The sequence below is a fragment of the Oncorhynchus kisutch genome, linkage group LG1, assembly GCF_002021735.2.
Source record: "Oncorhynchus kisutch isolate 150728-3 linkage group LG1, Okis_V2, whole genome shotgun sequence".
In the NCBI taxonomy this organism is placed as follows: domain Eukaryota; kingdom Metazoa; phylum Chordata; class Actinopteri; order Salmoniformes; family Salmonidae; genus Oncorhynchus; species Oncorhynchus kisutch.
The window spans coordinates 22,901,127-22,924,543 of NC_034174.2; the positions used below are offsets into that span (position 1 = coordinate 22,901,127).

Below are 23,417 nucleotides of genomic sequence, written 5' to 3' on the forward strand. Positions count from 1 at the left end.
CTGGATGTCCTTTGGGTGGTGGACCATTCTTGATACACACAGGAAACTGTTGAGCATGAAAAACCCAGCAGCATTGCAGTTCTTGACACACTCAAACCGGTGCGACTGTCACCTGCTACTACCATATCCTGTTCAAAGGCACACCCTCTGAATGGCACATATACACAATCCATGTCCCAATTGTCTCAAGATTTAAAAATCCTTCTTTAACCTGTCTCCTCTCCTTCATCTGCACCGATTGAAGTGGATTTAACAAGTGACATCAATAAGGGATCATAGCCTTCACCTGGTCAGTCTGTCATGGAAAGAGCAGGTGTTCCTAATGTTTTGTATACTCAGTGTACATATCTAATGGTATTACACACACTCAACCTCAAGAATGAGGATGTGGACAAAGAAGAGCATGGATGGGACACACGAGCACCATTACTCAGAACTACAAACAAGCTCTCATGAGTTTTATTGGTGATCATTTCAAACATGGCTTATTTTAGGACAGTTCAATAAATCTGTGATATCTTGTAATAAAATGTAAACATACATTTTTTTATTTTTTTATCTCCGTGATGATCGTTACATTTTGAGGTTACATTTTCTTTGTTGTAACAAAACACAAGAGTACATAAAGTCACAGAATGTATAAAAACAACACAGGCTGTTTCAGTTGGCACAACACATTCTCATTGTCCCGGTAATCATGAATATCAACCTGGTTAATACTTTTAAGGACCCGCCTTGGCTTTGAGATTTGTTCTAATTAGAAAATAATTCATTATATACAGTCATCAATATTTATGAGTACAGGGAAATACTTGTGATACGCAGTTGGGTGCCACACACACCCACCCACCCACACTGGATTGGTCACTTTTCTATGGTATTCCTCGCTGATTGGTTGTTCACTTACAGTACGCTTCTCCACCCTCTTCCTGCTATTGGACCCTTGAGCCTGCCCTGTCTCACAGATCCATGGTGATGGCCAAGTCATATGATCAGTGAGGGATGAGAGGACACCAACTCAGAACTGCAACAAAAGGAAGACATTGACAAGCATCATAATACTGTTCCATTAGTCGCACTGATTTGACTACATTTCTATAAAATGTAGATGTTTTGCTTCGAACACATAGCAGTCTTACATTCTTGAGGAACTCCTCCGCTACGATACGGGCACGGGCATTGACAGACAGCTTCATCTCGCTGATCTCCTTGTCGATCTCCTCCATGAAGGTGATGACGAAGTCCACCAGCTTGTGCTTGTACATCTGCTCCGTGTGGAAGTTGGTGATGAGGAAACTGATGTCATAGCCCTACATGACAGGATGGAGAGATGGACGAAGAAAGAGAAAAGGAATTTTAAAAAGATTAGCAAGTCCAACAACAGCAATATCAACAACACCAATTGAATCATTTTCTTTCCTGTTATGAATCTCACTGGTTCTTTCAACCCCAGTTTAAAACATGAACGTCTAAGTTGATTTTCATTTATCACCTCAACCGGTTTCCTCCTGAGAATGAAGAAGTTCTCAGCTCTCATCATCATGAAGCGCATGAACTTGTGGCACAGGATCTTCTCAATCTCATCAGCCTGATGGAGCCAATTACAGTGCACTAATCAGCATTTGCATTAAACACACTTTTGTTTCCATATTGATTACAACTGATAGCTTTCAAATCTATATGAAAGGCTTGACTTTCTCAAACACACAACATCAAGATAATGGAAGGATAACATTGAAAGCAAAAAGACGGGTCATATTCCCTGACCTGCTTCACAGCAATGCTGACTCGCACAGAGTTGATGGAGCCCTCAATTAGAACCTTCTCCTTGTCATTGCGGCTGATCACCACAGGCTGTAGTAGGAGTTCTTTACTACTCCTGTAATGAGAAAACAACCAACTTGACAGAGCTTGAATAATAAAATAACACTAATGTCATCATGAGGAGAGAGAGAGAGACAGAGAGAGAGACTCTTTCACACACAACTCACCTGACCTCCACCTCTGGTTTGTTGTGGCGTTCCACTACCTGAGAGGAGAAGTTCTCCAGACAGAGGGCGGCCTGCAGTGTGGCACGCACAGCGTTCAAGTATGGGCGCAGGGTTGCTGTCTGAGGGAGGTAGTGCCAACATTAACTCACGGGTAGAAAACAGCACTATTACATTTCAATTATCACGACAATCATCCAGATGTTTTTTTTTTTTACTAAGTATTTACATGTCCGTCTCAGACAGAGTGCTTTCAGAGTGATGTTTGTACCATGGTCACAGGTTTTGCTACAACCATGTTACTACAAACATATTAGCCTCATTCATTTGCATAATATTGAACGATCTAATAATGTTGTGGTGTTGTCAGAGATTTCTAGTCTGTCTTGCTTTGATCAATACTTTTTTCCTAGGGCGTCCTGTCAAACCACCATATTATGGTTCAACCTACCAGATTAAGGTTCAACCTGGGAATTTAAAAGCAGAGAATATAATCGGAATTTCTGATTAAATAGAGAATTAACTCACTCACCATTTCTCTGTTGTAGCGGGTTTTAAATGCGGAAGTTATTTTGCCACGCCTGCCAACTCCTTCCGCAAATCTCATATCACAGCGGATAGAGCGTTTTCATTGATTTCGACTTGACCGTCGCCGCGGCCATCTTTCTGCTATCTAAAACATCTTTGGACGCATCCATTTGTTGGCCTCACTTTTTAGGGGAGTTAAATAAAATGATAAATTAATTAATTGTATAATTTAAAAAAATCATAACTATCTGACATACTATTGTAATAGTATACCTACAAATACACTTCAATTAGGGACAAACAAAAACATTTAGATCCCTAATATTCGTTTGATTCCCGTTACCATAAATCCACATCCCCAAATACAATTTGGTATTTGTCGGGGATGCCATTCTACAATTTAGAGGGTCACTGACGTTCTGTATTCGTCACATGGGAATTGCTCAAAAAAAAGTATTAACAATTGAGAATCATTCAACACTCAGAGAATTACTGGTCATTTTTTTTCTGCCTCAATAATAGCTAGTATGTTAACGTACAATACCCTCTTACTGAATATTCTTACCCCCCTCTTCCACAGATGGTTCAATCAATAATGGATGCCAGTACAGAGGTAAATATTGGTGCGTAAATATTGAACATTTGGTCCATTTACATGGTGTATTTGCAATCAAACCAGTATTTTGTCAATTTATAAACTGTATTTGAGGTCCTGATTGATATTATGAATGGTCACTTTTGTTTCGGAAGCAACACCGGTCGTTGAGCGCAAATACTACTGGTACTGTGCTAAAGCTAGCTAACGTTAGCTGGTTAGCTAAGCTAGCTAACGCGCTAATGTTCACGATATCTTCAATGGCAATCACCAACGTTGTTCCCCGGTCTTGAAGTTAGTAGTAGTAGGCTAATGAAGTTCAGTGATTAGTGTGAGGAGCGTTTCTTTTTTTTGGACAGATGGAGCGTATGTTTGAGTGTACATTTTTGTATGATCAAAGGTGCACTTTATCTCTGCCTCTCCACACAGACATAGCCCACTCTAAACCATCAAGATGAGTGAGTTGAAGGACTGCCCGCCTCTAAAGTACTATGACTTTAAGCCAGTAGAGCATGTGAAGGTGTGCCCCCGCTACACTGCAGTCCTCGGGCGCTCAGAGGACGATGGCATCGGCATTGAAGAGCTGGACACACTGCAGCTGGAGCTGGAGACTCTCCTGTCCTCTGCCAGCCGTCGTCTCAGAGCTCTGGAGGAACAGAGACAGGTAAGACAGTCAATGGGCACATATTTAATGTCACTGAGTAATTAAGTAGGTTTTGTGTCATTGGACTGCCCAATGATTCAGTCACCTCTAGGGCTGACACAATTACTGTATAACCCATGGTTATGTAACCAGTGGTCATGAGGGACAGTTCTAAATTTACTGGGGTGAAGGGGGAGTTTTTTTTTATTTATTTTTATTGGACACAGGAGGGTACTGTGTTTTTTTTCCCCCCATGGTTTATACACTGCTCAAAAAAATAAAGGGAACACTAAAATAACACATCCTAGATCTGAATGAATGAAATATTCTTATTAAATACTTTTTTCTTTACATAGTTGAATGTGCTGACAACAAAATCACACAAAAATGATCAATGGAAATCAAATTGATCAACCCATGGAGATCTGGATTTGGAGTCACACTCAAAATTAAAGTGGAAAACCACACTACAGGCTGATTCAACTGATGTAATGTCCTTAAAACAAGTCAAAATGAAGCTCAGTAGTGTGTGTGGCCTCCACATGCCTGTATGACCTCCCTACAATGCCTGGGCATGCTCGTGATGAGGTGGGGATCTCCTCCCAGACCTGGACTAAAGCATCCGCCAACTCCTGGACAGTCTGTGGTGCAACGTGGCGTTGGTGGATGGAGCGAGACATGATGTCCCAGATGTGCTCAATTGGATTCCGGTGTGGGGAACGGGTGGGCCAGTCCATAGCATCAATGCCTCACTCTTGCAGGAACTGCTGACACACTCCAGCCACATGAGGTCTAGCATTGTCTTGCATTAGGAGGAACCCAGGGCCAACCGCACCAGCATAGGGTCTCACAAGGGGTCTGAGGATCTCATCTCGGTACCTTATGGCAGTCAGGCTACCTCTGGCGAGCACACGGAGGAATGAACACCATGACTGACCCACTGCCAAACCGGTCATGCTGGAGGATGTTGCAGGCAGCAGAACGTTCTCCATGGCATCTCCAGACTCTGTCACATGTGCTCAGTGTGAACCTGCTTTCATCTGTGAAGAGCACAGGGCGCCAGTGGCGAATTTGCCAATCTTGGTGTTCTCTGGCAAATGCCAAACGTCCCCCACATGTGGATGTCGGGCCCTCATACCACCCTCATGGAGTCTGTTTCTGACCGTTTGAGCAGACACATGCACATTTGTGGCCTGCTGGAGGTCATTTTGCAGGGCGCTGGCAGTGCTCCTCCTGCTCCTCCTTGCACAAAGGCGGAGGTAGCAGTCCTGCTGCTGGGTTGTTGCCCTCCTACGGCCTCCTCCACGTCTCCTGATGTACTGGCCTGTCTCCTGGTAGCGCCTCCATGCTCTGGACACTACGCTGACAGACACAGCAAACCTTCTTGCCACAGCTCGCATTGATGTGCCATCCTGGATGAGCTGCACTACCTGAGCCACTTGTGTGGGTTGTAGACTCAGTCTCGTGCTACCACTAGAGTGAAAGCACCGCCAGCATTGAAAAGTGACCAAAACATCAGCCAGGAAGCATAGGAACTGAGAAGTGGTCTGTGGTCACCACCTGCAGAACCACTCCTTTATTGGGGGTGTCTTGCTAATTGCCTATAATTTCCACCTGTTGTCGATTCCATTTGCACAACAGCATGTGAAATTTATTGTTAATCGGTGTTGCTTCCTAAGTGGACAGTTTGATTTCACAGAAGTGTGATTGACTTGGAGTTACATTGTTGTTTAAGTGTTCCCTTTATTTTTTTTAGCAGTGTATTTGACCTTTGCAAGTTTTATGAAAGTATTTTCTTCCATCCTAGCCACATTTCCTCATCAGCATGCATGCGCCTCCCCTGTATCAAGGTGTTTTGGTACTTCCCTTATGCACTACACTTTTACACACGTTAACTATTACTATACCACAGGTCAATATTAGAGAACAACCGGTCAAGGAGGCTGATGGCCCATATTCTTTATTAATTTTTAATTCTCCCCAATTTCGTGGTATCCAATTGTTGTAGTACTACTATCTTGTCTCATCGCTACAACTCCCGTACGGGCTCGGGAGAGACGAAGGTTGAAAGTCATGCGTCCTCCGATACACAACCCAACCAAGCCGCACTGCTTCTTAACACAGCGCGCATCCAACCCGGAAGCCAGCCGCACCAATGTGTCAGAGGAAACACTGTGCACCTGGCAAGCTTGGTTAGCGCGCACTGCGCCCGGCCCGCCACAGGAGTCACTGGGGCGCAATGAGACAAGGACATCCCCACCGACCAAGCCCTCCCTAACCCGGACGACGCTAGGCCAATTGTGCGTCGCCCCACGGACCTCCCGGTCGCGGGCCGGTTACGACAGAGCCTGGGCGCGAACCCAGAGTCTCTGATGGCACAGCTGGCGCTGCAGTACAGCGCCCTTAACCACTGCGCCACCCGGGTGAATGCCCATATTCAATATCATTACATTTGACAATTTTGATTACAATTTCCCAGGGGCGTATGATAATGCATCAATTTTAAAATCAAACAAATTTGACATGGTTTTTACCAATCTAACTACATAACAACATCATGGTAATACTTTTTATTTGAATGGTAAATCTCTTGATAAACTGGGAAAATGAAGATGGCATAGGCCTACTCAGTTAGGGGTGTAATCGTAACTGTTGTTTTATCACACTCGATACTCGTAATCTGAAAACCCGGAAGTGCGCTTTAAATGTTGGTAAAGCCTGTACATCAAGTGCGCTATCACTCAGAGCGCATCGTTATGTACTTTCACTCATTCACGCACATTGTTAAAAGGTAAATGACCCTGACAGATGAAAATGCACATGATTTACTTACAGTGGGGCAAAAAAGTATTTAGTCAGCCACCAATTGTGCAAGTTCTCCCACTTAAAAAGATGAGAAAGGCCTGTAATTTTCATCATAGGTACACTTCAACTATGACAGACAAAATTAGATTTCTTTTCTCCAGAAAATCACATTGTAGGATTTTTTAATGAATTTATTTGCAAAATATGGTGGAAAATAAGTATTTGGTCAATAACAAAAGTTTATCTCAATACTTTGTTAGATACCCTTTGTTGACAATGACAGAGGTCAAACGTTTTCTGTAAGTCTTCACAAGGTTTTCACACACTGTTGCTGGTATTTTGGCCCATTCCTCAATGCAGATCTCCTCTAGAGCAGTGATGTTTTGGGGCTGTTGCTGGGCAACACGGACTTTCAACTCCCTCCAAAGATTTTCTATGGGGTTGAGATCTGGAGACTGGCTAGGCCACTCCAGGACCTTGAAATGCTTCTTACAAAGCCACTCCTTCGTTGCCCGGGCGGTGTGTTTGGGATCATTGTCATGCTGAAAGACCCAGCCACGTTTCATCTTCAATGCCCTTGTTGATGGAAGAAGGTTTTCACTCAAAATCTCTCGATACATGGCCCCATTCATTCTTTCCTTTACACGGATCAGTCGTCCTGGTCCCTTTGCAGAAAAACAGACCCAAAGCATGATGTTTCCACCCCCATGCTTCACAGTAGGTATGGTGTTCTTTGGAAGCAACTCAGCATTCTTTGTCCTCCAAACACGACGAGTTGAGTTTTTACCAAAAAGTTATATTTTGGTTTCATCTGACCATATGACATTCTCCCAATCTTCTTCTGGATCATCCAAATGCTCTCTAGCAAACTTCAGACGGGCCTGGACATGTACTGGCTTAAGCAGGGGGACACGTCTGGCACTGCAGGATTTGAGTCCCTGGCGGCGTAGTGTGTTACTGATGGTAGGCTTTGTTACTTTGGTCCCAGCTCTCTGCAGGTCATTTACTAGGTCCCCGTGTGGTTCTGGGATTTTTGCTCACCGTTCTTGTGATAATTTTGATCCCACGGGGTGAGATCTTGCGTAGAGTCCCAGATCGAGGGACATTATCAGTGGTCTTGTATGTCTTCCATTTCCTAATAATTGCTCCCACAGTTGATTTCTTCAAACCAAGCTGCTTACCTATTGCAGATTCAGTCTTCCCAGCCTGGTGCAGGTCTACCATTTTGTTTCTGGTGTCCTTTGACAGCTCTTTGGTCTTGGCCATAGTGGAGTTTGGAGTGTGACTGTTTGAGGTTGTGGACAGGTGTCTTTTATACTGATAACAAGTTTAAACAGGTGCCATTAATACAGGTAACGAGTGGAGGACAGAGGAGCCTCTTTAAGAAGAAGTTACAGGTCTGTGAGAGCCAGAAATCTTGCTTGTTTGTAGGTGACCAAATACTTATTTTCCACCATAATTTGAAAAAAACCTACAATGTTATTTTCTGGATTTCTTTCCCTCATTTTGTCTGTCATAGTTGAAGTGTACCTATGATGAAAATTACAGGCCTCTCTCATCTTTTTAAGTGGGAGAACTTGCACAATTGGTGGCTGACTAAATACTTTTTTGCCCCACTGTACTTAGTCCTATTCAATTATCAACGAATAATAAATAGCCTAATACATGGCTGGCTACTACTGCCTGCATATATTCTAGACACAGATTTAAATGAAGGTAGGCTAGTTCGCTTGCCCCATATATTGTTTTACTTTAGAGAGGAGCAAAACTATTCTTTCCCAACACTTACAGCTGCAAGAAAAATGTTTGTGCCCTATGGAATTACATGGATTTCTGCATTGATTACTCATAAAATGTGGTCACAATAATAGACAAACACAATCTGACTAAACTAATTCACACACAAACAGTTGTACTCTTCAAATAATTATTGAAGACATTGAGTAAATATCCTCTTTGCAGGCTGGAAAAAGTAAGTGAACCCTTGAATTTAGTAACTTGTAGATCCTCCTTTAGCAGCATCAACCTCCACCAAACGTTTCCTGTAGCTGCTTATAAGACTTCCACAACGTTGAGGAGGAATTTGAACCATTCTTCCCTACAAATCTGTTTCAGTTCATCAATATTTCTGGGTTGTCCTGATTGCATAGCCCTCTTCAGGTCATGCCACAGCATCTCAATTGGGTTAAGGTCAGGACTCTGACTTGGCCATTCCAAAACAAAAACTTCTTCCTTTTCAGCCATTCTTTAGTTGATTTACTTGTGCGCTTTGGGTCATTGTCTTGTTGTATCACACAACCTCTCTTAAGCTTGAGGTCATGGACTGCTGCCCTGACATTCGCCTGGAAAATCCAGGCCCTGAGGCAGCAAAACAACCCCAAACCATGATGCTCCCTTCACCATGCTTCACAGTTGGCATGCAGTGCCATTTTTCCTCCACACATAGCGTAATACATTTTCCCCAAAAAGTTCAACTTTTGTCTCATCTGTTCACGGCACATTTTCCCAGAAGTGTTGTGGAACATCCAGGTGATCTTGGGCAAACTTGAGACGTGCCACAATGTTTTTTTTTTTTTAGACAGCAGTGGTTTCCTTCGTGGTGTCCTTCCATGAACACCATTGCGATTCAGTGTTTTTCTGATAGTGGACACATGAACACAGACTTTTGTTGTTTGTAGAGTTTTCTGAAGGTCTTTTGCTGTTACCCTTGGGTTCTTTCTCACCTCTTTCAGGATTGCCCTTTGTGCTCTTGGAGTGATCTTCGCACGATGCCCACTCCTAGGGAGAGTAGCAACAGTCCTGAATCTTCTCCATTTGTAGACAATTTGCCTTACCATGGATTGATGAACACCAAGGTCTTTAGCAATGCTTTTGTAACCTTTTCCAGTTTGTGCATCTCCATAAGCCTTGGTTTCATGCATGTTAACATTAGAAGCCTCCTCCCTATGTTTGTTTTATTCGCTGCTTTAGCACACTCTGCCAAAGGGGGCGGAGCTAGCCTGCAGAGTTCTGTCATACTATCCATGTCTGTGCCAAAACAATTTGAGCTTCAACTTCTAAAAATCCACCTTTCCAGAAACAAGTCTCTCACCATTGCCGCTTGTTATAGAGCACCTTCTGCCCCGGGCTGTGCCCTGGACACCATATGTGAATTGATTGCCCCCCCATCTATCTTCAGAGCTTGTACTGTTAGGTGACCTAAACTGGGACATGCTAAACACCCTTGCCGTCCTACAATCTAAGCTAGATGCCCTCAATCTCACACAAATGATCAATGAACATATCAGGTACAACCCCAAATCCGTAAATACGGGCACCCTCATAGATATCATCCTGACCAACATGCCCTCTAATACACCTCTGCAGTCTTCAACCAGGACCTCATTGCCTGCGTCCGTAATGGGTCTGCGGTCAAACGACCACCCCTCATCACTGTCAAACGCTCCCTAAAACACTTCAGCGTTCAGGCCTTTCTAATCGACCTGGCCCGGGTATCCTGGAAGGATATTGATCTCATTCCGTCAGTACAGGATGCCTGGTTATTCTTTAAAAGTGCTTTCCTCACCATCTTAAATAAGCATGCCCCATTCAAAAAATGTAGAACCAGGAACAGATATAGCCCTTGGTTCACTCCAGACCTGACTGCCCTTGACCAGCACAAAAACATCCTGTGGCGTACTGCATTAGCATCGATTAGCCCCCGCGATATGCAATGTTTCAGGGAAGTTAGAAACCAATATACACAGGCAGTTAGGAAAGCAAAGGCTAGCTTTTTCAAACAGAAATTTGCATCCTGTAGCACAAACTCAATCAATTCTGGGACACTGTAGTCCATGGAGAATAAGAGCACATCCTCCCAGCTGCCCACTGCACTGAGGCTAGGAAGCACTGTCACCACCGATAAATCCACGATAATTTAGAATTTCAATAAGCATTTTTCTACGGCTGGCCATGCTTTCCACCTGGCTACCCCTACCCCGGTAAACATCCCTGCACCCCCCCACAGCAACTTGCCCAAGCCTTCCCCATTTCTCCTTCACCCAAATTCAGATAGCTGATGTTCTGAAAGAGTTGCAAAATCTGGACCCCTACAAATCAGCTGGGCTAGACAATCTGGACCCTCTCTTTCTAAAATTATATGCCACCATTGTTTGCAACCCCTATTACTAGCCTGTTCAACCTCTCTTTCAAATCGTCTGAGATCCTCAAAGATTGTATAGCTGCTGCGGTCATCCCCCTTTTTCAAAGGGGTTGACACTTTAGACCCAAACTGTTACAGCCCTATATCTATCCTACCCTGCCTTTCTAAGGTCTTCGAAAGCCAAGGTAACAAACAGATCACAGACTATTTCGAATCCCACTGTACCGTCTCCGCTTTGCAGTCTGGTTTCTGAGCTGGTCATGGGTGCACCTCAGCCACGCTCAAGGTCTTAAACGATATCATAACCGCCATCGATAAAAGACAATACTGTGCAGCCATATTCATTGACCTGGCGAAGGCTTTCGACTTTGTCAATCACCACATTCTTATCGGCAGACTCAACAGCCTTGGTTTCTCCAATGACGGCCTCGCCTGGTTCACCAACTACTTCTCAGAGTTCAGTGTGTAAAATTTTAGGGCCTGTTGTCCGGGACCTCTGGCAGTCTCTATGGGGGTGCCACAGGGTTAAATTCTCGGGCCGGCTCTTTTCTCTGTATACATCAATGATGTCGCTCTTGCTGCTGGTGATTCTCTGATCAACATCTACGCAGTAGACACCATTCTATATACTTCTGGCGCTTCTTTGGACACTGTGTTAACTAACCTCTAGGCGAGGTCATATACTACCCACAACTGCGACCTGTATGCTCTCGTTGGCTGGCCCTCGCTTCATATTCTTCACCAAACCACTGGCTCCAGGTCATCTATAAGTCTGCTAGGTAAAGCCCCGCCTTATCTCAGCTCACTGGTCACCATAGCAGCACCCACCCGTAGCATGTGCTCCAGCAGGTATATTTCACTGGTTAACCCCAAAGCCAATTCCTCCTTTGACCGCCTTTCCTTCCAGTTCTCTGCTGCCAATGACTGGAACTAATTTTAAAAATCACTGAAGCTGAAGACTCTTATCTCCATCACTAACTTTAAGCATCAGCTGTCAGAACAGCTCACAGATCATTGCACCTGTACATAGCCCATCTGTGAATAGCCCATCCACATTGTTATTTTTTTGCTCCTTTGCACCATAGTATCTCTACTTGCACATTCATCTTCTGTACATCTACCATTCCAGTGTTTAAATGCTAAATTGTAATTACTTCGCCACTACGCCGACAACAACTCTGTGTTTTTGTTTGTGTCGCGCTGCTTTGCTTTATCTTGGCCAGGTCACAGTTGTAAATGAGAACTTGTTCTCAACTAGCCTACCTGGTTAAATAAAGGTGAAATTAAAAAAATAATGCATCCTCTAAGGTGCTGTGAAAGTTGTTGGGATCGAGGCACGGTTCACACTAACCAATCTGTGTGTGTGTGTGTCTGTCTAGGGAAATGAGAGCAGAGGGAGAGTGGCTTGTTCTAATCCAATTGTTGCAGCATGCTCAACCGATACCCCGCCCATTTCCTTACAGACAAGAACTAGCCAATAGTTGTTTATAACGCACAGTGCTTCACACTGTTGGAGTGAAAGAGAAATGGCAGCTGACAATTACTATAATAATAATTACAATTATTCATAATCGTATTGGGAAAATTCTCCATATCCATCACGATTCTCAGTTTGCCTTCCACCTTGGACTCAGAATGAGTGTGTTAAACATTACGCACATGGAATAGTGCTACACTACATTACCAAAAGTATGTGGACAGCTGGTCGTTGAACATTTCATTCCAAAATTATGGGCATTAATATGGAGTTGGTCCGCCCTTTGTTGCTATAACAGCCTCCATTCTTCTGGGAAGGCTTTCCACTAGAAGTTGGAACATTGCTGCGGGGACTTGCTTCCATTCAGCCACGAGCATTAGCGAGGTCGGGCACTGATGTTGGGCGATTAGGCCTGGCTCGCAGTCAGCATTCCAATTGATCCCAAATGTGTTTGATGGGGTTGAGGTCAGGGCTCTGTGCAGGCCAGTCAAGTTATTCCACGCCAATCTCGACAACCCATTTTTGTATGGACCTCACTTTGTGCACAGGAGCATTGTCATGCTGAAACAGGAAAGGGCCTTCCCCAAACTGTTTCCACAAAGTTGGAAGCACAGAATGTTGGTGTAGCATTAAGATATCTCTTCACTGGAATTAAGGGGCCGAGCCCGAACCATGAAAAACGGCTTCAGACCATTATTCCTCATCCACCAAACTTTACAGGTGACACTGAATTCGGGCAGGTGGTATTCTCCTGGCATCCGCCAAACCCAGATTCGTCCGCCGGACTGCCAGATGGTGAAGCGTGATTCATCACTCCAGAGAACACGTTTCCACTTCTCCAGAGTCCAATGGATACGAGCTTTACACCACTCCAACTGACGCTCGGTATTGCGCACGGTGTACTTGTAATAGCTAGCTATTTGTGTAGGTAGCTATCAAGTAAATCCAATGATAATAGTTGGATTTGTGTACAGGTGCTCTGCAATTGAAACCCATTTCATGAAGCTCTCGACAAACTGTTATTGTGCTGACGTTTCCAGAGGCAGTTTGGAACTCGTTAGTGAGTGTTACAAGGGTGTTACAAGGGTGTTACAAGGACAGATGATTTTTACGTGCTACAGCCCTTGGCGGTCCCGTTCTGTGAGATTGTGTAGCCTAACAGTTTGTGGCTAAGTCGTTGCTCCTAGATGTTTCCACTTCATAATAACAGCACTTACAGTTGACCGGGGCAGCTCCAGCAGGGCAGAAATTTGATGAACAGCCTTGTTGGAAAGGTGGCATCCTATGACAGTGCCACGTTGAAAGTAATTTAGCTCTTCAGTAAGGCCGTTCTACTGCCGATTTTAGTTTTTTGTCTATGGAGATTGCATTGCTGTGTGCCTTTTTTTTTATACACTTGTCAGCAACAGGTGTTGCTGAACCAGCCAAGTCCACTAGTTTGAAGTGGTGTCCACATACTTTTGTATATATAGTGTAAGTAAGCACAGGCAAAATCGTAGAGGAAAACCTGGTTCAGTCTGCTTTCTAACAGACACTGGGAGGCAAATTCACCTTTCAGCTGGTCAATAACCTGAAACACAAGGCCAAATACACTTGGTGTCCAAAACATTAGGAACACCTGCTCTTTCCATGACTTAGACTGACCAGGTGAATCCAAGTGAAAGCTATGATCCCTTATTGATGTCATCTGTTAAATCCATTTCAATCAGTGTAGATTAAGGGCAGGAGAATTATTTTTAAGCCGTGAGACAATTGAGACATGGATTGTGAATGGCCAAGACAAAAGATTTAAGTGCCTTTGAACGGGGTGTGGTAGTAGGTGCACCATTTTGAGTGTGTCAGGATTTGCAAAGCTGCTGGGTTTTTCACGCTCAAAAGTTTTCCGTGTGTTACAAGAATGGTTCACCACCCGAATGACATCCAGCTAACTTGACAACTGTGGGAAGCATTGGAGTCAACATAGGCCAGCATCCACTGATATTAGGAAGGTACTCCTAATGTTTTGTACATTGTTCCTGAGTGGCCTATTTACCGTCTTGACTTAAATTGGCTTAAATCAATGGCAATACCAACATGCTTCAAGTAGACCACCATAGTCCCTGTGCCCATGCACAACACTGACAACGATGAGACAGCCTATAGACCGGGTGGTGCCAGAATAACAACCTGTCCCTCAATATAACCAAGACTAAGGAGATGATTGTGGACTACAGGAAAAGGAGCACTGAGCACGTCCCCATTCTCATCGACGGGGCTGTAGTGGAGCAGGTTGAGAGCTTCAAATTCCTTGGTGTCCACATCAACAACAAACTACATTGGTCCAAACACACCAAGACAGTCGTGAAGAGGGCACGACAAAGCCTATTCCCCCTCCAGGAAACTAAAAAGATTTGGCATGCGTCCTGAGATCCTCAAAAGGTTCTACAGCTGCAACATCGAGAGCATGGTTGCATCACTGCCTGGTACGGCAATTGCTCGGCCTCCAACCGCAAGGCACTTCAGAGGGTAGTGCGTACGGCCCAGTACATCACTGGGACAAAGCTGCCTGCCATCCAGGACCTCTACACCAGGCGGTATCAGAGGAAGGCCCTAAAAATTGTTAAAGACCCCAGCCGCTCCAGTCATAGACTGTTCTCTCTACTACCGCATGGCAAGCGGTACCGGAGTGCCAAGTCAAGGACAAAAAGGCTTCTCAACAGTTTTTACCCCCAAGCCATAAGACTCCTGAACAGGTAACCAATGGTTACCCAGACTATTTGCATTGTGTGCCCCCCCCATCCCCTCTTTTACGCTGCTGCTACTCTCTGTTCATCTTATATGTATAGTCACTTTATATAGTCACTCTCTTTACGCTTCTCCTACTCACTGTTCATCATATATGCACAGTCACTTCAACGATACCTACATGTACATACTACCTCTATAAGCCTAACAGGTGTCTGTATATAACATTGCTACTCTTTTTTTCAAATGTCTTTCTACTGTTTTATTTCTTTACTTACCTACACACGCGTGCACACACACCTTTTTTTTGGCACCATTGGTTAGAGCCTGTAAGTAAGGTTTACACCTGTTGTATTCGGCGCACGTGACAAACTTTGATTTGAAGACTTGAAAATTGCTGTCTTGCAATGATCAACAACAAATTAGACAGAACTTTAACAATAAAAAAATAATGTGCAAATATTGTAAAATCCAGGTATGCAAAGCTCTTAGACTTACCCAGAAAGACTCATAGCTGTAATCGCTGCCAATAACATGGACTCTTAACAACATGATGGAGCTTTGTTGCCCCTTGCAGAAACAAGCAAGGTGTTGTAGCAAACAATTAATAAAATGGGTTGTCAACCTCTAACCCTGGCAATTTGACTTGTAAACTCATGGGTACACTCGCAATTTCTGCCTGGTATTGTGATGTAATAACTTCCATGTTAATGTACAGTGTTCATTCAAATGAAATATTAACTGATGTACCTCACGCAATGGAATTGAGTTGAATCAACAAATCACAGCACATATTGATGGGTACAATTCATGCTGTTGCTTTTTACTTTTCTCCTATGGGTACACTCGCGATAGCCGCCAGTCCATCCATTATCCTATCATTGACTTGAATGGGAAAGCTTATTCTATTTCTATGGCAGCACATGCAGTCGGGAGGAAAAAATGTGCGTCTAAAAAATGTATCTAATATCTTATTCTGCCTCCTTCCTCGAACTGCTGTTGCTACACCTCCATCGGTAATGTTGGACAGGAAAGATATTTTTGTGCCATAGTGGTTCTGAAACTGCAAGTGGTCTGATACTTGCCTGATGTTACAAATCTTACTGCGTCATCCTCTGAAAATGAAGTTTTGTTGGTGACTGGTCCCTATTTTCTCAGATCCTCACAGACTGGCAGGATAAGAAAGGGGACAAGCGCTTTCTGAAGCTGGGAAAGGATGCAGACCTTTCAGCTTCATCACGTCACAAACCTAAGAAGCAGAAACTCGATGGAAAGGGTAGTCACGGGCCTGGTCCTGGGCGACCCAAATCCAAAAATCTACAGCCCAAAGTCCAGGAGTACGAGTTAAGTGAGGATCCACAGGACATTCCCCGTAATCCTAAGAACGATGCCCCCAACAGGTCAGTAACAATCACATCTCACTCAAACAGTGTTGGGTGTCTGCATCTTTTGACCAATGAGTAACATAATATGTTAGTTGTGTAGATAATCTTCTAAGAAAACAAATGGTCCAAACCTAATGTCTCTGTCATAATCTGTTCAAATGTTATTTAAGTGTTTACCCTTGTAGGATGGCTAGAATTAGGGTGACTAAATCAATAGAGCCCGGGAAAAAAGTGTCAGAAATCAGGAATGTTGCATCGCGTAAGATATGCTGGATTCTGTGCAAGAATAAAGGCCACTGGCTACCTGACAGGCTCACTTTCCTGTTGAACTTGTCATCTTTCTTAAAATGGATATCGATTTTGAGACATGACATGTAGTATTTTAGTATAAGCTTTTCATACTAATTCGAAATGACTGATATTTCCCCCAAATTTCTCACAAAAACAAGTGAAATCAACAGAGGACCGAGTGCAAGGCTGTTACAGTGATGTATTATCAGTGGTGTAAAAATACTTAGTATTAAGTAGTTTTTGGGGGTATCGGTACTAAACTATTTATATTTTTCACAACTGTTACTTCACTACATTCTTAAAGAAAATTCTATACTTTCTACTCTATTTTACTCCCTGACACCCAAAAGTATTTGTTACATTTTGAATGCTTAGCAGGACAGGAAAATGGTCCAATTCACACACTCAAGAGAGCATCCCTGTTCATACTACTGCCTCTTATCTGGTGGACTCATTAAACACAAATGCTTCATTTGTAAATGAGTGTGCTCCTAGCTATCCATAAATATAAAAACAAGAAATTGTGCTGTCTGGTTTGCTAAATATAATGAATTTTGAATGATTTATACTTGTACTTTTACATTTGATACTTAAGTATATTTACTTAATAACTTTAGACTTTTACTCAAGTAGTGTTTTACTGGGTGGCTTTCACTTTTACTTGAGTCTTTTTCTATTAAGGCATCTTTACTTTTACTCAAGACAATTGGGTCATTTTTTCCACCACTGCGCATTACCTCCAGACTAAGGTCACACCGGTCCTTCTCCAAAACTGCTCTCTGATACCGCTGATGGTCATTCGTAGCCTACCAAACTTGCTAACTGCCACTTGCTAATGGCCAGGTACTCACCTCTCTATTGTCCCACTAATCACTCTGACATCAATGCAAATGTAATCGAAAATCAAACACTTCATGAGAGCTCATGTTCGCAACATTTCTATAGGCTATGCAATTGTGTGAGAAAACAGTTTTGATGGACTCTATTAAAAAGAAGAGGATACCATCAGCTTTCAATAGGCTAGGCCTACTATATTTCTCAACTTTCCTAATTTTAAGCACATTGCTTCACTTTACATCAGGAGTAGCCTACCTGACTGGCATGAAAATGAACAGAGGGAAAATCGTCCTCCATTCATTATTTATGTGCAACTTTTTTCTCTGCCCCTGTTCTGACGGGTGCATGATAATTGTCCATTCTAAATCTAAACTAATTTCACACATATATTATTAAGTATATGTAAAGAAAATATGAAATTGAGTGTAGTCTGATTGGTGACAGTAGTATCACTTGTGCATGGTGACAGTAGTATCACTTGTGAATGATGCAGTGTGTGTGCAGCCTAAGGCAAGAAACAGCACATGCCTTTTTTTTGCGACTTATTCAAATCCTAGTCGCACACATCATGCCATAGGCCTATATGTTTTGATCACAACTAAAGTGACCAAATAACTAAAAATGTAACCTGTAGGTCTAAGGCCCCTGGAACACGGTTGGAGAGCACATAGCCTACAGAACCTAGTGAAATGTGTTCTTATAAGTCCAGTCGCATGTGAAAAGAGTTTTGACTAGCCACTATTTAAGAGGATCCTATCTTTCTCGTGCTGCTATATTTATTGCTCAATTCTTAAAATGAAGCACATTAATCTGCTTTATATCCAGTGTAGCTTACCTGGCATACATATGTGGTGCGTGAGTCAAGTTTGGGGCAGCAAATTTTCACCATTAAAAATGCACCTTTTAGAATAAAATGTATTTCCTTGCATCATAGCATTTGCAGACATAAAATAGCTTACTGTTCATAATGTGATGAGATTGGATAGTTATAATTTAGGCTTCTAATTTAACTCAATCACTGTTTAAAAAACAAAAAAAACCTGTTCAATGCAGCTGAGTGTGTAGAGTAGGCCTAGGCTATATTTTATATTAGATACATTTCTTTCTTTGCATGGGAAAAATGTGGCCTTTTTATAAACACATTTCATGCAATTCTACGACACTTTATATGACTGGAGAATTGTTTTATGTAGCACTGACTAAATAGTGAATATGCACAGTGCGCACTCACAGGGGATATTGCTGATGCTCTCTGCTGGTGCCAATATGATAGGCTATACTGTTCGCAATTCAGTTGAGAATTTAGTTAACTAAAAGAGATTTAGTATTTTCATTGTCTTCTCTTTACAGCAATAAAAAAATTCTTTCCAAACTATGTTTTCCCGCGATTGTATTTTTAAATATTGTGACATGCCTGGCTTGGCCTCTACTTTTCACAGACAGTCGCAACTCAACAATAATCTGCCCAAATTGTGCACCCTGCCTTTCCTTCCGACTGTAAGCAATGGCGATTTTCAAACAATTCACAACATTTTACTTTAGAGAAAGCTTCCCCTAGCCTTATGGACGCGCCGCCTATGCTTGCATATTAAAAACGTAATGCATGGGACTTCCATTCGCTATTCGAGTGCTGGCTACAGATTACATGTCTTTTTTTTTGTGGGCCATTCTAAATAAATAACAATATTCCACACATATATTAGTAGGCTATATGTAAAGACCAGATTAAATTAAGATTAGTTTAAGAATAGTCTGATGGGTGAGAATATTAACAAGTGCTTGTCAAATTGTCAATTAGAAACTGATTAAGTGTGTGCAGCCTGCATAAGAAACAGAGCAGAGCTCATGCCTTCATGCTACTTTTTTCCAATCATTAGTCGCATCATGCAGCCTTAGAATGTATTAAAAATCAAAACATATAGCCTGTTTTTTTCACAACTAAGGTTGCATAAATAACTCTAAATTAAGCATGTAAACTCAGAAGAAAAAATTTCACTTTTTCAGGACCCTGTCTTTCAAAGATAATTTTTAAAAATCCAAATAACTGATCTTCATTGTAAAGCGTTTAACACGGTTTTCCATGCTTGTTCAATGAACCATAAACAATTAATGAACATGCACCTGTGGAACGGTCGTTAAGACACTAACAGCTTACAGACGGTAGGTAATTAAGGTCACAGTTATGAAAACTTAGGACACTAAAGAGGTCTTTCTGCTGACTCTGGAAAAACACCAAAAGTAAAATGCCCAGGGTCCCTGCTCTTCTGCGTGAACGTGCCTTAGGCATGCTGCAAGGAAGCATGAGGACTGCAGATGTGGCCAGGGCAATAAATTGCAATGTCCGTACTGTGAGACGCCTAAGACAGGGAGACAGGAAGGACAGCTGATCGTCCTCACAGTGGCAGACCACGTGTAACAACACCTGCACAGGATCAGTACATTCGAACATCACACCTGCGGGATAGGTACAGGATGGCAACAACAAATAAAATAAAATTTATTTATATAGCCCTTCGTACATCAGCTGATATCTCAAAGTGCTGTACAGAAACCCAGCCTAAAACCCCAAACAGCAAGCAATGCAGGTGTAGAAGCACGGTGGCTAGGAAAAACTCCCTAGAAAGGCCAATACCTAGGAAGAAACCTAGAGAGGAACCAGGCTATGTGGGGTGGCCAGTCCTCTTCTGGCTGTGCCGGGTGGAGATTATAACAGAACATGGCCAAGATGTTCAAATGTTCATAAATGACCAGCATGGTCGAATAATAATAAGGCAGAACAGTTGAAACTGGAGCAGCAGCATGGCCAGGTGGACTGGGGACAGCAAGGAGTCATCATGTCAGGTAGTCCTGGGGCATGGTCCTAGGGCTCAGGTCAGTTGAAACTGGAACAGCAGCATGGCCAGGTGGACTGGGGACAGCAAGGAGTCATCATGTCAGGTAGTCCTGGGGCATGGTCCTAGGGCTCAGGTCCTCCGAGAGAGAGAAAGAAAGAGAGAAGGAGAGAATTAGAGAACGCACACTTAGATTCACACAGGACACCGAATAGGACAGGAGAAGTACTCCAGATATAACAAACTGACCCCAGCCCCCTGACACATAAACTACTGCAGCATAAATACTGGAGGCTGAGACAGGAGGGGTCAGGAGACACTGTGGCCCCATCCGAGGACACCCCCGGACAGGGACAAACAGGAAGGATATAACCCCACCCACTTTGCCAAAGCACAGCCCCCACACCACTAGAGGGATATCTTCAACCACCAACTTACCATCCTGAGACAAGGCTGAGTATAGCCCACAAAGATCTCCGCCACGGCACAACCCAAGGGGGGGGGGGGGGGGGCGCCAACCCAGACAGGATGACCACAACAGTGAATCAACCCACTCAGGTGACGCACCCCCTCCAGGGACGGCATGAGAGAGCCCCAGCAAGCCAGTGACTCAGCCCCTGTAATAGGGTTAGAGGCAGAGAATCCCAGTGGAAAGAGGGGAACCGGCCAGGCAGAGACAGCAAGGGCGGTTCGTTGCTCCAGAGCCTTTCCGTTCACCTTCCCACTCCTGGGCCAGACTACACTCAATCATATGACCCACTGAAGAGATGAGTCTTCAGTAAAGACTTAAAGGTTGAGACCGAGTTTGCGTCTCTGACATGGGTAGGCAGACCGTTCCATAAAAATGGAGCTCTATAGGAGAAAGCCCTGCCTCCAGCTGTTTGCTTAGAAATTCTAGGGACAATTAGGAGGCCTGCGTCTTGTGACCGTAGCGTACGTGTAGGTATGTACGGCAGGACCAAATCAGAGAGATAGGTAGGAGCAAGCCCATGTAATGCTTTGTAGGTTAGCAGTAAAACCTTAAAATCAGCCCTTGCTTTGACAGGAAGCCAGTGTAGAGAGGCTAGCACTGGAGTAATATGATCAATTTTTTTGGTTCTAGTCAGGATTCTAGCAGCCGTATTTAGCACTAACTGAAGTTTATTTAGTGCTTTATCCGGGTAGCCGGAAAATAGAGAATTGCAGTAGTCTAACCTAGAAGTGACAAAAGCATGGATTAATTTTTCTGCATCATTTTTGGACAGAAAGTTTCTGATTTTTGCAATGTTACGTAGATGGAAAAAAGCTGTCCTCGAAATGGTCTTGATATGTTCTTCAAAAGAGAGATCAGGGTCCAGAGTAACGCCGAGGTCCTTCAGTTTTATTTGAGACGACTGTACAACCATTAAGATTAATTGTCAGATTCAACAGAAGATCTCTTTGTTTCTTGGGACCTAGAACAAGCATCTCTGTTTTGTCTGAGTTTAATAGTAGAAAGTTTGCAGCCATCCACTTCCTTATGTCTGAAACACATGCTTCTAGCGAGGGCAATTTTGGGGCTTCACCATGTTTCATTGAAATGTACAGCTGTGTGTCATCCGCATAGCAGTGAAAGTTTACATTATGTTTTCGAATAACATCCCCAAGAGGTAAAATATATAGTGAAAACAATAGTGGTCCTAAAACGGAACCTTGAGGAACACCGAAATTTACAGTTGATTTGTCAGAGGACAAACCATTCACAGAGACAAACTGATATCTTTCCGACAGATAAGATCTAAACCAGGCCAGAACATGTCCGTGTAGACCAATTTGGGTTTCCAATCTCTCCAAAAGAATGTGGTGATCGATGGTATCAAAAGCAGCACTAAGGTCTAGGAGCACGAGGACAGATGCAGAGCCTCGGTCCGATGCCATTAAAATGTCATTTATCACCTTCACAAGTGCCGTCTGATGGGGTCTAAAACCAGACTGAAGCATTTCGTATACATTGTTTGTCTTCAGGAAGGCAGTGAGTTGCTGCGCAACAGCCTTCTCTAAAATTTTTGAGAGGAATGGAAGATTCGATATAGGCCGATAGTTTTTTATATTTTCTGGGTCAAGGTTTGGCTTTTTCAAGGGAGGCTTTATTACTGCCACTTTTAGTGAGTTTGGTACAACTGCATGTGAGTTACACCAGGAATGCATAATCCCTCCATCAGTGCTCAGACTCGGGGCGGCAGGTAGCTTAGTGGTTAGAGCGTTGGACTAGTGACCGAAAGGTTGCAAGATCAAATCCCCGATCTGACAAGGTAAAAATATGTTGTTCTGCCCCTGAACAAGAATTTGTTCTTAACTGACTTGTCTAGTTAAATAAAGGTAAAATATTTTTTTTTTTAAATAAACGTGCTCAGACTGTCTGCAATAGGCTGAGAGAGGCTGGACTGAGGGATTGTAGGCCTGTTGTAAGGCAGGTCTTCACCAGACATCACTGGAAACAATGTCGCCTATGGGCACAAACCCACCTTCTCTGGACCAGACAAGACTGGCAAAAAGTGCTCTTGACTCACAAGTCGCGGTTTTGTCTCGCCAGGGCTGATAGTCGGATTCGCGTTTATCGTCGAAGGAATGAGCCTGTACTCTGGAGAGGGATCGATTTGGAGTTGGAGGGTCCGTCATGGTCTGGGGCACAGCATCATCGGACAGAGCTTGTTGTCATTGTAGGCAATCTCAACGCTCTGCATTACAGGGAAGACATCATCCTCCCTCATGTGGTACCCTTCCTGCAGGCTCATCCTGACATGACCCTCCAGCATGACAATGCCACCACGCACAGAATGAGCAGTATTGCTGATTTCCTGCAAGACAGGAATGTCAGTGTTCTGCCATGGCCAGTGAAGAGCCCGGATCTCAATCCCATTGAGCACTTCTGGGACCTGTTGGATCGGAGGGTGAGGGCTAGGGACATTCCCTCCCAGACTCCCAGGCACGTGCAGGTGCCTTGGTGGAAGAATGGGGTAACATATCACAGCAAGAACTGGCCAATCTGGTGCAGTCCATGAGGACATGATGCACTGCAGTACTTAATGCAGCTGGTGGCCACACCAGATACTGACTGTTACTTTTGATTTTGACCCCCCCCCCCCTGCTGAAAATGAACGCATTTGACAGTGAGAGGACGGTTTTTATTTTGCTGAGTTTTGGAGGACCTGTT

General features: G+C 43.5%; 2 protein-coding genes across 4 annotated transcripts in view; one reads left to right on the forward strand and one right to left on the reverse strand.

Annotated features, from left to right (window-relative positions):
- Positions 1 to 426: 426 nt before the first annotated feature.
- Positions 427 to 2,653, reverse strand: LOC109897261 (actin-related protein 2/3 complex subunit 4-like). The gene is made up of 6 exons (XM_020491799.2): positions 2,521 to 2,653; positions 1,992 to 2,110; positions 1,768 to 1,879; positions 1,493 to 1,588; positions 1,140 to 1,310; positions 427 to 1,024 (listed from the first exon to the last, which is right to left on the reverse strand). The coding sequence occupies exons 1-6, from the start codon at positions 2,593 to 2,595 to the stop codon at positions 1,019 to 1,021; spliced, it is 579 nt and encodes a 192-aa protein (XP_020347388.1). The 5' UTR covers positions 2,596 to 2,653; the 3' UTR covers positions 427 to 1,018.
- Positions 2,654 to 2,883: 230 nt separating this feature from the next.
- The window catches only part of LOC109897237 (transcriptional adapter 3-like), a 28,508-nt gene continuing 7,974 nt past the window's right edge, over positions 2,884 to 23,417 (forward strand). Inside the window, exons 1-4 of one of the 3 annotated variants that reach the window (XM_020491781.2) lie at positions 2,884 to 2,969; positions 3,097 to 3,129; positions 3,541 to 3,775; positions 16,060 to 16,301. In XM_020491781.2, coding sequence (XP_020347370.1) covers positions 3,566 to 3,775; positions 16,060 to 16,301 — 452 coding nt within the window. In that variant the 5' untranslated portion in view covers positions 2,884 to 2,969; positions 3,097 to 3,129; positions 3,541 to 3,565. Of the gene's footprint in view, positions 3,140 to 3,540; positions 3,776 to 16,059; positions 16,302 to 23,417 lie in introns of all 3 variants that reach the window. The other 2 variants (XM_020491785.2, XM_031803373.1) reach the window with 2 other exon arrangements.

Bases quoted from the DNA above. Each gene is read 5' to 3' on its own strand.
- LOC109897261 (XM_020491799.2), bottom strand. From the start codon at position 2,595: ATGAGATTTGCGGAAGGAGTTGGCAGGCGTGGCAAAATAACTTCCGCA. The intron at 1,880-1,991 runs GTGAGTTGTGTG...TTCTCATTACAG, and splicing joins AAACCAGAGGTGGAGGTCAG to GAGTAGTAAAGAACTCCTAC. The intron at 1,311-1,492 runs GTGATAAATGAA...CCTGTCATGTAG, and splicing joins TCAGGAGGAAACCGGTTGAG to GGCTATGACATCAGTTTCCT.